The 15065-nt window shown below is 41.1% G+C and overlaps 1 protein-coding gene and 1 long non-coding RNA gene across 2 annotated transcripts; one reads left to right on the forward strand and one right to left on the reverse strand.

The window, feature by feature from the left end:
* The first annotated feature begins 669 nt into the window (after window positions 1–669).
* Window positions 670–1498, forward strand: LOC124144147 (WSC domain-containing protein ARB_07867-like). Its single transcript, XM_046513399.2, has 2 exons — window positions 670–1098; window positions 1230–1498. The coding sequence occupies exons 1-2, from the start codon at window positions 973–975 to the stop codon at window positions 1374–1376; spliced, it is 273 nt and encodes a 90-aa protein (XP_046369355.2). The 5' UTR covers window positions 670–972; the 3' UTR covers window positions 1377–1498.
* Window positions 1499–3064: 1566 nt separating this feature from the next.
* LOC124144148 lies at window positions 3065–8345 on the reverse strand. The gene is made up of 3 exons (XR_007219059.1): window positions 8285–8345; window positions 5809–5945; window positions 3065–5677 (listed from the first exon to the last, which is right to left on the reverse strand). It is a non-coding gene; the product is annotated as an uncharacterized LOC124144148 (long non-coding RNA).
* Window positions 8346–15065: the final 6720 nt, after the last annotated feature.

Here is a 15065-nt window from a genome sequence, read left to right on the forward strand (position 1 = left end):
CTAACCCACAGAATTATATACATACAAATAACGACTAAATTAAGAGGTTTACAATCATTACGTCATGTTTACATTTAATCCTAAATAAACACTAAATACTTCATCTCTTCTCCAGAACACACCTTTGGTGATTATTATTTCGGGTCGCTAGCAACAAGAACTCATTGTGGATTAGCAAGGAAAGTAGTGTCGGGTAGGCATTAGCACTTGCAATTATTTTGCTATTACTCAATTGAGTAGTAACGGCTTTGTAAGTAGTGCGTTTATACTGCTAATGCTAATACTGTCAGTGGTTACACTTTTTATCACCATTTTGTATCGGTACATTAAAACTACCGTTGTTACGTTCGAAAATGTCTCTTTAAGAAGGTCATGTAGGATTCGACTTCTCATCTCTCTTTCGTTGAGTTGCCAACTTGCGATGGAAATCAAACTTGACTTTATAAGGGAGTTAAACTTTCCCATTACGTCAAGAATATTCCAGCAGCAAATACTTGCCAATGGTCCAGTTGATGTTGTTAGTGTATGTCAAACCCTGCTTAAGAATCCATAATGTGTCCAGCATATGGATCAACTAATTGATGGTCGTAAGAGGCTGTTAACTGATCGGGTAGTCAGGCTCATTGGTTGAGTCATCGTATCCCTATTGCGTGGACCGATGTTCATGATGTCCATTACTGGATTTTCTGTTCAAGACTCAATAATTTACAGACCGCCGTCATATCGCTTAAACATTGCGGAGTGTGACGTTAGAACAACGACACATACACACTTAATATTGTTCGAACGTGACATCATGCAATCATGAGATCGCCTCCATGTGGAGAAGACAAGTAATATTCGGAGGTCACCCAAGCACTCTTTCTGATCTGGCCGCTACTCGTTATACCGTGTACATGGTTAACATGATCCAGGATCTTGTGCTTATGTATTTCATGTGTATTTTCTTTTTTAATTTCAGGTTTCGAGTACATGGGTTGCTATCCCGATGACCCAAACAGAATGTTAAAGGACTTCCGGGAAGAAAGTGATGTTATGACTCGGGAATGGTGCTTGGTGAAATGCAGAGAGGGCAACTATACATTTGCTGGTCTGGAGGTAAGTGAATACGTGTTTAACGTTGATTTACTTCGGATGTAACGGACTGAGTTTGATAGTCTCAGACACAATTGATTTTCGTCATATCCTGAGTAGACTGTATATCACAACGGCTTTTGTTTCCCTTTCAGCACTACACACACTGCTTCTGTGGCGACTCCTATGTTGAGTCCGTGTACCCAAAGAAGGCCGAGTCCGAGTGTAACACGCCATGTACAGGGAATCCACAACAGATGTGTGGAGGCGTGTGGAGACTGTCCGTGTTTATATGTCGCTGACACAGGTCAATTGATGTACATGGGGAATAATTGAGTGGAGAGAGAGAGGACGGGTGGCCCAGTCTAAGGCGCCGCGATTCGCTGTGCAGAGTTGCGTCCCTTGGGCACACCAGAAACCTATGATTGGGGTTTCGAATCCCGGTTCGCCCCGATTATGTTTCTAGGTCTGTCAGCACCATACCCGTGCTCGTGGGTTTCACCGAAGTGGTAAACGTCTGAGACCTACATCACTTCGGGCTTTCCTCCCATATTAAGCTGACACGCCGTGATATAGCTTGAATACTGTCAAAAGCGGCGTTAAACCCAACTCACTCACTCACTCACTCACTCACTCACTCACCTCTTGTTCAAAAGTTGTTTGATCAGAGTTACAACAGCCAAGGTCTCAGTTACATTTGCAAAAAGGTTGACAATAACACATACTACTTTGCAAATATCCTAATTTTTACGTGCAAATGCACTATGGCTTTGTAGATGTTGAAAACTTTGCAATGATGATGTAAAATATGTTTTCCTTTATCTGCTAGGCCCTGCAGTTTGGTGATACTATTCTGATTTTGTCACCCATAGTCAGTGTTTTTCAAAATAAACAGACTCATATTGTTGTCAAAGTTGTTATTTATGTCATACATTGGTTCATCACTTACTGAATTGAATAGTTTTAATGTTTGTGTGAAAAACAGATTCTATGAAAACATACAATAATAATAAAAACAAAGTAGATAGGGAAGCGTTTCCACAAGTTACATCCATCATGGGTATTATAAATCAAACAATATTACCATGGACAGAATTGGGAGTGTAGTATAGAGCTATCAATTCAATTGACACCAGAAATAGGCTTCCACATTGTACCTATGTCGGGAATCGAACCCGGGTCTCCGGCGTGACGAGCAAACGTGGTGGTGTGAGAGAATAACTTCGTCATATAAATTACTTTAAATTATACCAAATTGTCCTCTGCCGCCTGAGTGAGTGAGTGAGTGAGTTGGGTTTAACGCCTCTTTTAACAGTATTCCAGTTATATCAAGGCGTGTCAGCTTAATGTGGGAGCAAAACTCGAAGTGATGCAGGTCTTAGACGTTTACCACTTCGGTGAAACCCACTAGCACGGGTATGGTGCTGACAAACCTAGAAACATCATCGGGGCGAACCGGGATTCGAACCCATAATCATAAGTTTCTGGCGTGCCCAAGAGGCGCAACTCTGCACAGCGAATCGCGGCGCCTTAGACGACTGGGCCACCTGTGCTCCCCCTCCCTCGATATTCACCAGGGATATAACCATATCAATTGATTTAGCGACGTCAACTACAATCTCATCGGTTGACTCTTCAGCTTTTTCAGGGATACCTGTAATACTGACATTGGTTTGCTCGATAACTTGAGATATTACCTCCCTTAGGGTAGGTCTAATAGCCTCACCTACAACCGTACCTATCATCCTCAGCATATTGTTGTTTCAGGGCTACAAGTAGCTGGTTCATAAACTGTCCAGCATTGGGAATGTTAGACGCATCATTATTGACCGGGTTACCAATAGCTGATACTGATGTGTCACAGTGGCTGTCACAAAACTCAGAGTCGGACCAGGTTACTGACCAGTCGGAGTTTAAGTAGAAGAAGAAGAAGAAGAAGAAGAAGAGGAAGAAGAATTAGAAGGAAGTATTTTTATTTGAGTGTCACGCATCGTACAACATACAAATGCTATGTAGTTCGGGTAGATATGTACAATGTCCGGCCAGTATGGCTTACGAGACTCTAAAGTCAATAAAATGCGTAAACAAATTATAGAATCACTCTCACATAGTAATGACACCAGGTGTTCGCGAAAAGGTGAGCGTATACTACCCAAATGGTGGCACCGGCCACAAACCTAGGCGAAGGTGAGTCAATTGTTCGCCCGAAAAACACTGGAGCATATATGGTACAATTTCCATGTCAAATCGCAGGAGGTGTCCTCCACAACTTTTTGAAAGCTTTACTGAGGCCTTGGGTGTTGCACCCTCGATCAAACAACTTTTAAACAGAGGCCTTTAATTGGAACACTGGGTTTAATATTTTCTTCTGGTGGGGAATAAAAGCGGCTAGGGGTATTGGAACGTTTTTGAAGATAATAAAATTTTATTAAACTTATGTTGAATTATTGTGCTAATTGGAAATATAAACACTTTCAGCTCAATTATTCCAATGTACATTAATTGACCGGGATTCGAAACCCCAATCATAGGTTTCTGGTGTGCCCAAGGGACGCAACTCTGCACAGCGAATCGCGGCGCCTTAGACTGGGCCACCCGTACAGATATGCAGATACCAAAGGCTGGAGCTGCTGGAATATTGCTCGACCCAAAAGGAAAGTTGGAAAGTTGAAGTCATCCCTCGTGTCATCCAGGCTAGTGGATAGTTTTATTTTAGTCGTTCTGAATCTTTATGCATAGATCTAAATATGATACAGATCAGGTGGTTTCATTAATCTCCTTTATATCTAGTTTAGGTGGGTAAATCAGTGGAAGGGAATTGGCTATTTGGTCGTTATTCAACGATTTTAGATCACCGACATACCTAAAGCTAAGGGTGTAGAAAGTATACACTTTTTATACAACTTTGGGTGGTGCATACAAAGAGGCATAGTAAGTAACAATGTAGTTAATGGGATACATGTTGGTCATCATTCCATAAATTCCCTGAATAAAGTCAGGTTCAAAATAAACTAATGTCCAAAAGAAACGATACCACGTGTTTGAAAGGACATTACAAAAAAACTAAACGATACAGACTTTTCAAATTGGTATATGACTTGTGAGTAATGTTTTCACAGTATGTGTACAAAAATTCATTGTAATCAATCCTTTTCAATCATGATGAAGTTCTGGGTCAGCCTTGCCGTGTGAGGCCTCGCATTATCGTGCTGGAAAATGATACCATTAGGCTGTTGTTGGATGAATGGCACCACAACTGGTTGTAAGATGTCATCACGATAACGCTGCGCATTCTGGTTTCCTCGAATAACGACTAGTCTCATTTTGACGTCACCGCAGATTCCACCCCAAACCATTAAACCTCCGCCTCCAAATGGCCTGACTTGATGGATGCAGTTCGGTGCCAAACGTTCACCTCAGTTCGGTACACACGCTGCCGGCCGTCGTTCCTGAAGATGCAAAATCTGCTTTCGTCAGAAAACATGACACGTGCCCAGTTCAACCGTTGCCACCGTCGAAGTCGCCTGGCCCATATCCGTCTGTTGAGTCGGTGTTTAGGTGTCAGGGGCGATGTGCTCGGATACCATGTGCCCGCAGTCTCCTGTATACGCTTTGTCGACTTTTCACGTGTCCCAGTGCCGTCCGTGCCGTTAACGTCGCCGTTACGAAGCGGTTCCGAAGGTGAAGTACCCGGATGTGGCGGTCTTCAATAGGCGTTGTCACCCGTGGTCTCCCGGTTCTCGGCCTGTCTGCTGTCCGACCTGTTTGACGCAACCGCTGCATTAACCTGGTGATGGTTATGCGCGCGCATCCTAACCTTCTGGCGACGTCGCGGTGCGTAGCTCCCTGTTAGAACATTCCTACGGCTCTCTCTCTCTCAATCGCTGTCAAACGTGGCATTTCTTTTGTGTGCTTTTTGTTGCTGTGATCCCAACGTGTCGGGTCAGCAGTTTTATACAGAAGATATGCACGTGCATTTCGTGTTACGGGACGGAACGTCATTTGGGCAAATTGCACGCTTTTTTCTCAATAGATCAAATGTTCCCGGTTTTATAGACCGAATACGTTTGGTTTTGAACGTAGGATACGCAAAAGTACCTTTTCAGACGAAAATTAACTCTTCATAATAAAATATTTAGAAAAATGTGTGGTATCGTTTCTTTTGGACATTAGTTTAGTTTTATTTCTATTTTCGGCACAACCCTAATCTACCTCGTCAACCTCACAGAAAGACACTCAAAAAGATTATAAACGCGAGTTGCATAAGACAGTGGCCTTTAACTTGAACACAGGGTTTAAATGTTTTTGTTGGTGGGTAATGAAAGCGGACTGGGGTTATTGGAACCTTGTTTGAAGATAATAAAATGGTACTAAACTTATGTTGAATTATTGTGCCTATGGGAAATACGAAACACTTATAACTCAATTATTCCCCATGTACATCAATTGACCTGTGTCAGCGACATATAAACACGGACAGTCTCCACACGCCTCCACACATCTGTTGTGGATTCCCTGTACATGGCGTGTTACACTCGGACTCGGCCTTCTTTGGGTACACGGACTCAACATAGGAGTCGCCACAGAAGCAATGTTTGTAGTGCTGAAAGGGAAACAAAAGTCGTTGTGATATACAGTCTACTCAGGATATGACGAAAATCAATTGTGTCTGGGACTATCAAACTCAGTTCGTTACATCCGAAGTAAATCAACGTGAAACGCGTATTCACTTACCTCCAGACCAGCAAATGTATAGTTGCCCTCTCTGCATTTCACCAAGCACCAGTCCCGAGTCATAACATCACTTTCCTCCCGGAAGTCCTTTAACATTCTGTTTCGGTCATCGAGATAACAACCCATGTACTCGAAACCTGAAATCAAAATAGAGAATTTCATATGAAATACATATGAAATATATATTATGAAATACATTGCTTTAGGTGTTTGAGAGGTCGTCTTCTGTCATAGCAATTTCGGCTGACCTGTCCCTCTTTGGGACGCATGAATGAAATCATACAATACTCCTCTTAAATACCATACAAGACGTTTTGAGATAAACTATTCTTAAAGTTTGGAACACAGACTCCTCTTACAACCCCCCACATGTATAATGATAGTAATAGATATTCCACTGCTATCAGCGAAAACGTTCCTCTATTATAAAACAAATCTCACATTTTGTACTATTTATCTCTTGTACTTAAGTTTTCACAAGTCCCCGCAGACATGTTACATACAGTAAACTACGGTTATAACGAACACGGTTATAACGAACTGGCGGATATAACGAACTTACTTTTTTGGTCCAGACTATTTGCTGTAGTTATGCTGTATTTATGCTTATAACGAACTACGGTTATAACGAACTAAAATTAGTAGTCCCTTTGAGTTCGGTATAACCGTACTTTACTGTAGTACATTTGACTTGATAAGTAGAATATCAGTCAATGAGATTGTAAACGCACTACTTACTAAGCCGTCACTACTCAATTGGGTATTTACCAGACATTTGCAAGTGCTAACGGCCACCGGACACTACTTTCCTTGCTAATCCCTAATCCACAATGAGTTTATGCTGCTTATGGGTTATTGTCAGCGTTCCGTGATAATATACACCAAATGGGTGTTCTGGAGAAGGGATGATAAAATGTATTTGCCGTTAAGTTAGAATTAAATTTACACATGACGTAAAGATTGTAAACCTCATGACAATGAACTTAGTTATTACTTGTATACAAATACTTCTGTGGTTCAGATAATATATAGATACGTGTATAGTTGATGACACTGCATGGATATATCAATCAAACGCATAGAGGGATCATCACATCATAGTCGCTCCTGTTGAAATGAAACACCTTCATCGTCAAAGCAGACCGCTCTATTTATAGAGATACCAGAGATACTATTTAAGTTTATACATAATGATTGTTTTGGTTTTTAAAATCTTTTTTAAACTTACACATATTGCAATAATGTAATTTTTATAGCAGACAATTTCTTTTCTTTTTTGCAACAGTCTTAAGCATACTTATATTTATTTCAAGCCTTTGTTTCCTCGGACAATTTATTCCGTTCGATCAAATCCCATAAATTATTTTGAGTTCTTTTATGTAAACCTTGCATGCAAACTGCCGCGAAAAAGATATTGAAAGAAGCGTTAGTATAATATGAGAATTATGGATTTAGCTGATTTCCATGAATGAGTGAGTGAGTTGGGTTTAATGCCGCTCTTAACGGTATTAATGTGAGAGGAAAGCCCGAAGTGATGCAGGTCTCAGTGGTTTACCACTTCAGTGAAACCCACAAGCACGGGTATGGTGATGACAAACCTAGAAACATAATCGGGGCGAACCTGGATTCGAACCCTCAATCATAGGTTTCTGGCGCGGCCAAGGGACGCAACTCTGCACAGCGAATAGCGGCGCCTTCGACGACTGAGTCATACGTGCCCCCTGGTTTCCATGAAAACAAACTTTGTTCCAAAGTAAATTACAGTAATTTATTTGATATGATTTAATTTTAATCGAGCTCAAAGAAGGTACCAATTATTTCATTTCAAACTGACCTACCAGGACCATTGGGCATTCTGGCTTAATGCAGGAGGAATGTGTTTTGTGAAACCGGAAGTTAGGTCACCCAAACCGGATGTACTAATATAATCAATTTTTTTACAAATGATCGAGAACCAACAGACTTTCTGTGTGTAAGTTCCAATGCAGTTAGAAATGGTGTTTTTCGAAATCTGTACTTACGTGATACAAACTCCACGTACCAATAACGTTCTTAAATAGGAGATATAAACATCAGACTTTCTTGTTTCAACGTCTACTAAGTAAGCGCGCGTTCCGAAACCGGGATTTGTATAATATGACATCTAAAGCCATGAAGAATATCGGTTTTCTGTATAGCCTAATGATAGACCATCCAAATATACCTCCATGTATGTCAAACGGGATAATCCACGTAGAAATGGTGGAGTGAGTATGGCTTTACTCCACATATAGCAATATTTAGCAACATCACGGTGGTGGACAGCAAAAATGGGTTTAACGCTGAAGGCATGTGAGGAATCGAACAGCCGGCCTACAACATCATGCGCGAACGCTTTAACCACGAGACTACACCACCACCCAAATAGCGCTATTGTGCTGCTGGTAGCTATAATTTTCAATTATACTTGGTAAACGCGTAATAAAATCATTCTTACTGCAAGGTATCAGCAAAGTTGTAGTTTCCGGTGTTGTAGTAGTAGTAGTAGTAGTAGTAGTAGTAGTAGTAGTAGTAGTAGTAGTAGTAGTAGTTGGTGTTGTAAAAGTAGAAGTGGTGGTAGTTGTTGTAGTGGTCGTAGTAGAATTAGCAGTAACAGCAGCAGCAGTAGTAGTTACAATTGTAGTTGCAGTGGCAATTGCAAAGGTAGTAATTGCAGTAGTAGGAGTAGTTGTGGAAGCAGCATCAGCAACTCCAGCATCAGCATCAGTAGTAGTAGTAGTAGTAGTAGTAGTAGTAGTAGTAGTAGTTGCGGTGGTAGTAGGAGGAGGAGGGGGAGGAGTTGTACTGGTTGGAGTGGTGGTAGTAGGGGTGGTCGTAGTAGAAGCTGTAGTTGTAGCGGCAGTTGCGAAGGTTGTCGCTGCAACTGAAATAGAATGCTGCTGTTATGGATGTTCCGTGATTGGGTGGCGTGGATTGGGGGGACACATTTGGAAAACAATATCTGGTTTTGGAGCAGCCTAAATGTATATTAGCTGTTCCACCAAAATCAAGAATTGTAATGTTTTATTAAATATGGCAAAGACGGCTATGACTGACATTGTTGTTAAGACTTGTGTTACTTGTATTAGTACAGATCAATTGGTATTCTGCGATGGTTGGCTTTAGGGGAACTAATGCGTCCGAGATTTTCCAAAAGAAATACACAAAAACATAAATGATGACCCGTTTGCTTGACATGCTGGATGTCCTATAATTTTGTTGTGAAAAATGCTTTACTCTGCCCCTCCTTTTAAGATAAAAACGTGAATGTTTTGAAGAATCATGGTACAAACATATAGTCACCTGGCACAGATAAGCAGATGAAGCTGGATGCTGCCTCCACAGCAGCACATGTCTGAGCTGCATCACAGGGACGTCCATGACATGGGTGATGCTTACTCTGAGGACATGAGGTACATACATGAACAGGATGGATTACTCTTTAAGAAAAGAACAAAATCTGTGGAATTTCTGGACTCGATCGTAGCCCTACCAGTGGCTATTACGAGTAATGTCCCTTCTATGTCCCTCCGGTTGACCAATCATCTTCCACCTCTTATAGCACTTGCACTGACTTGCATTGGCGGCGCCAGTGAAGACGGTCTGATTGATAATCGAGATCTATATACAGTAATAAAACGGGTCTTACTTTGCAGAGTCCATCAACTCACGTGAGCACCTTGATTGAAAACATAAAAAAGATTTGGAGAATTTCTGTTGAAGGTATGTTGACGCAAATCCTTCAATCGACCGAAATCCACGGCAGTTTACGAACTGGATGTCGATTTCGTTACGCGATTTTGATTGGACTATGCAAAGACTTGTTAGTCCAGCCAAAATATAACTCCATAATTCCAGACTAGTTCAGCAAGGGTGGAAACTGGACTTTTATATGGAAGATGCTGAAAATTAGGAACATCGTAAATCTCACAATTTTGGACACACTACTAAATCACCATTCACGGCGTTATTTAGTGAATGTTTTGAAATCAAAATATTTGATATTAACTCGGAGAATTGAATTTCAAAAATAGCATATGTTTTCTCTCACCACTGATCATTGTGAAACGTCGGCGATAACCCTACAATCGTTTAGAATTTTTTGGAAAATACGCAAACTCGAACGCCATATTGGACAGTGTTTACAAAATCAGGTTCACGTAAGCCGGATATGAGACACCTATTACATCACTTATTTTTCTCAGCTGCGATATATACATCCCAGAAATCCTCATACATTTTAGAATCAAATGATAAATGGTCTTTGTCACCAATGCACACTGTCCATACGGACTCAACTAACGATTGGTTGATGCATGACATCGTATCCAAATAGCGTGGATAGCTGTTTATATGATGTCAGTCAGTGAATTGTCAGGCCCAGACTCGATTATTTACATACCACCGTCATACAATACAGTTTTATGACGGTGGTACGTGAATAATTGAGTGTGCATTGCAGGGTGCGGCGTTAAACATAAAACAAACAAACATGATAATTCAATTAGTACTAGAGTCGAAATTTATTCCCCTTTTATGTATTAGTGTGTGGTTAGATTCTGAATTGAATCGTGAAACAGTCCATGTCCAGAGTAATTGACAAAACTAGGTATACTACTGGTATATACTGGCTCTTAACCCATTTGTTTTACTCACTGGTACTGTTTTGGACACATTGAGAAGCACGGTACGTCCAATACCTCCACGTATCCTGAGGGGCGGTCGGGTAGCCTAGTGGTTAAAGCGTTCGCTCGTCACGTTAAAGACCCGGGTTCGAATCTCGACATGGGTACAATGTGTGAAGCCCATTTCTGGTGTCCCCCGCCGTGATATTGCTGGAATATTTGTAAAAGCGGCGTAAAACCATACTCACTCACTACTTACTCCTGTTCGTGTACCAGCCTGTACCTTACCGCCCTTTTTTCGTAAATGATCAATGTCAATTAAGTTGCTTAAAAACATTAACTCCTCGCGTTACCATTAACGTTGTCAAACCATGTTAAATATTTCATGAACTGTGAACTGATCGAGGTGAAGTTTGTTCTGTTTCCCTGTTTGCTTGTGGTCATTGAGAGAAAGCGCTTTAGTAATCTACAGTTTGGTAATGACACAGCAAACTACTTGCTAGGGACATATATTCGTACCTGCAATACGCACGGGGCCTGTGAAAAAAGAGATACTGTTACTGAACAGATGTTTGTCGATGCTTCTGTGAAGAAACAGATACTGTTACTCAACAGTTGTTTGTCGATGCTTCTGTGAAGAAAGAGATACTGTTACTCAACAGTTGTTTGTCGATGGTTCTGTGAAGAAATAGATATTGTTACTGAACAGATGTTTGTCGATGCTTCTGTGAAGAAAGAGATACTGTTACTGAACAGATGTTTGTCGATGCTTCTGTGAAGAAACAGATATTGTTACTCAACAGATGTTTGTCGATGCTTCTGTGAAGAAAGAGATACTGTTACTCAACAGATGTTTCTCGATGGTTCTGTGAAGAAACAGATATTGTTACTCAACAGATGTTTGTCTATGCTTCTGTGAAGAAACAGATACTGTTACTCAACAGATGTTTGTCGATGGTTCTGTGAAGAAACAGATATTGTTACTCAACAGATGTTTGTCGATGCTTCTGTGAAGAAATAGATATTGTTACTGAACAGATGTTTGTCTATGCTTCTGTGAAGAAATAGATATTGTTACTGAACAGATGTTTGTCGATGCTTCTGTGAAGAAACAGATACTGTTACTGAACAGATGTTTGTCGATGCTTCTGTGAAGAAAGAGATACTGTTACTGAACACATGTTTGTCGATGCTTCTGTGAAGAAACAGATATTGTTACTGAACAGATGTTTGTCGATGCTTCTGTGAAGAAACAGATACTGTTACTGAACAGATGTTTGTCGATGCTTCTGTGAAGAAACAGATACTGTTACTCAACAGATGTTTGTCGATGCTTCTGTGAAGAAACAGATATTGTTACTCAACAGATGTTTGTCGATGCTTCTGTGAAGAAAGAGATATTGTTACTCAACAGATGTTTGTCGATGGTTCTGTGAAGAAACAGATATTGTTACTGAACAGATGTTTGTCGATGCTTCTGTGAAGAAACAGATACCGTTACTGAACAGATGTTTGTCGATGCTTCTGTGAAGAAACAGATATTGTTATTCAACAGATGTTTGTCGATGCTTCTGTGAAGAAAGAGATATTGTTACTCAACAGATGTTTGTCGATGCCTCTGTGAAGAAACAGATATTGTTACTCAACAGATGTTTGTCGATGCCTCTGTGAAGAAACAGATATTGTTACTCAACAGATGTTTGTCGATGCCTCTGTGAAGAAACAGATACTGTTACTCAACAGATGTTTTTCGATGCCTCTGTGAAGAAACAGATACTGTTACTCAACAGATGCTTGTCGATGCTTCTGTGAAGAAAGAGATACTTTTACTGAACACATGTTTGTCGATGGTTCTGTGAAGAAACAGATATTGTTACTCAACAGATGTTTTTCGATGCCTCTGTGAAGAAACAGATATTGTTACTCAACAGATGTTTGTCGATGCCTCTGTGAAGAAACAGATATTGTTACTCAACAGATGTTATGTCGATGCTTCTGCGAAGAAACAGATATTGTTACTCAACAGATGTTTGTCGATGCTTCTGTGAAGAAACAGATACTGTTACTGAACAGATGCTTGTCGATGCTTCTGTGAAGAAACAGATATTTTTACTCAAAAGATGTTTGTCGATGCTTCTGTGAAGAAACAGATACTGTTACTCAACAGAAGTTTGTCGATGCTTCTGTGAAGAAACAGATACTGTTACTCAACAGATGTTTGTCGATGCTTCTGTGAAGAAAGAGATACTGTTTCTCAACAGATGTTTGTCGATGCCTCTGTGAAGAAAGAGATATTGTTACTCAACAGATGTTTGTCGATGCTTCTGTGAAGAAACAGATACTGTTACTGAACAGATGCTTGTCGATGCTTCTGTGAAGAAACAGATATTTTTACTCAAAAGATGCTTGTCGATGCTTCTGTGAAGAAACAGATACTGTTACTCAACAGAAGTTTGTCGATGCTTCTGTGAAGAAACAGATACTGTTACTCACCAGATGTGATGTCGATGCTTCTGTGAGGAGACAGCTGGTATTCACCGGAGTCTCAGGCGGCACGGAATATCCACCGTCGACAAACGGAGGATCTTGGAATCCATGTACAAGCTGTACATCGCGTGGTCATCCAGCAGTATTGGAGACACTGTCTGTAGGTGTCAGCGAAACTGGACGTAAAGAAACTCTCAGGACAGGTGTGTGTAATTCCGGGAATGCCAGTGGTTTTGAACTGCTCTTTCAAGGAACATACCAATTTGAATGCGGAAAGATACAGTATAGCGTAGCTTATGACTTCCATTTCTGTTTGCCGAAATATTTTCTTTAAAATGTCACTGTCTTGACGCGTATTGAAGAGGGCACTCCCTTGCGCTTGGAATCACTATCAGCGTGTGTTTCAGTTGGAAAAAGCCTCGCAGTCTCGCACTTTGTAACCTCACTTTGCAACTATCAATAAATAATACCCATCTTGTAAAGACCATTAGCAAATTCTTAAATTATCTATGGATTTGACAACAGAGTAAAGATTATGGAGTGCTTTCGTATAAGTTGTCTTGAGGCGACGCATGGTCGCGTCCCTTAACTTAGCCAGAAACCGCTGGTGTTGGGTTCGAATCCGAGGTCAGTGCTTATAATCATGTCAACAGTGCTAGTGGGTTGCTGGTTGCATTCTTGTTGAGGCCGAAGGACTACTTTATCACTGCATCTGTATATTAAATATTTTAACGTCAATTGGTATGACACGGTCGTAGACCGAACAACAGACGCTCTGCCAACTAGACCACTGAGACGGTCTTTATTAGTTTCCAAAACATTGATGGCATTTATATTACCCGAGTTACGTTATTCGCTGTGACGGATCGGTTTGTCGTAGGTTCGAACCCAAGATTCGCCACCATATGATAATTTACAAATAAGAACCTTAACGAACTCTTCAGTAAACTAAAGAAATGAGCGAAACATCTCTTTGTTCTGAAGATTTCTATTTTGGAAATTACCAGCAAATGTACACAGTGTCTTTAGAAATTAGGAATTAGCTGAACTCATTCCACCGTGACCGCTCCATGCATGTGTGTTAGTTGCATCGAACCTATTTCACGTACACCAAACAGGGGCGACACCAGCAGTACTCTCATTGGCTACGAAAAGATCAAGGTCAACAACCACTCAAGTCACAGATCAGCCGATCAACATTTTAGTCAGCTCTTTCGAGGTAATTTGAGGAAGCCGTGAAGATTCTGGGGTAGAATAGGTCTTCAACAACCCATGCTTGCCGTACAAAGTGACTGTGCTTGTCATAAGAGGCGACTAACGGGATCGGGTGGTCAGGCTCGCTGACTGGGTTGATGCTTGTCATCGTATCCCAATTGCGTGGATCGATTCTCATGATGACAACCGCTGGATTGTCTGGTCTAGACACGATTATTTACAAACCGCCGTCATATAGCTGGAATTGAGCACGTCGTTAAACAACAAACAACAACAGAAGCTCGGTGCGCGACTCTTGAGTGGAGCCGCCTCGAGCGCAGAACTTGGTGGTAGCAGTAAATTTTCAATATCTTATGGGTGAGGTGAAATGGGGATCACCGTCGCGTCCAAGATTATTGTACTTATATAGCGACGTGCATGTACGTGTGTGTCTATGTGGCTGCTTGTGATTGTCCGGACTGATGCCGATTTATAATGCTCACACACAGAGAAACAATGCCGCAGTTTAACATTAACCCCACTCAGACACAGTATACTTACCCCGAGCCGACCAGTCCTTGTTTTAAGCCCCTTAATGCCGAGTGCCAGACAGGGTAACAACAATTACCATGTTTTAATGTCTTTTGGTATGACGCTGCCGATCTAAGAAATTTGATACTATTTACTACAAATATGTAAATAAAACAGCAATTAACACTGCGACAGTATTACACCTAACACTACCGGGTGACATGATCTGGGTTGTCGAACTCTTCACGACAGCGAGGAAAGTAGGAAACTCTTCGAAGCTGATTTGCCGTCTCCACTGACATCAAGCTCCTTTACAATCTGCTCAGCAGTGGACTTGGGTACTTTCACACCACATTCAGAAGCGGCTGACTGCAATAGCACGTGCAGTTCATCGGGGGACAG

Source organism: Haliotis rufescens, unplaced genomic scaffold, assembly GCF_023055435.1.
Source record: "Haliotis rufescens isolate VD_foot unplaced genomic scaffold, xgHalRufe1.0.p SCAF_7, whole genome shotgun sequence".
Taxonomy (NCBI): Eukaryota; Metazoa; Mollusca; class Gastropoda; order Lepetellida; family Haliotidae; genus Haliotis; species Haliotis rufescens.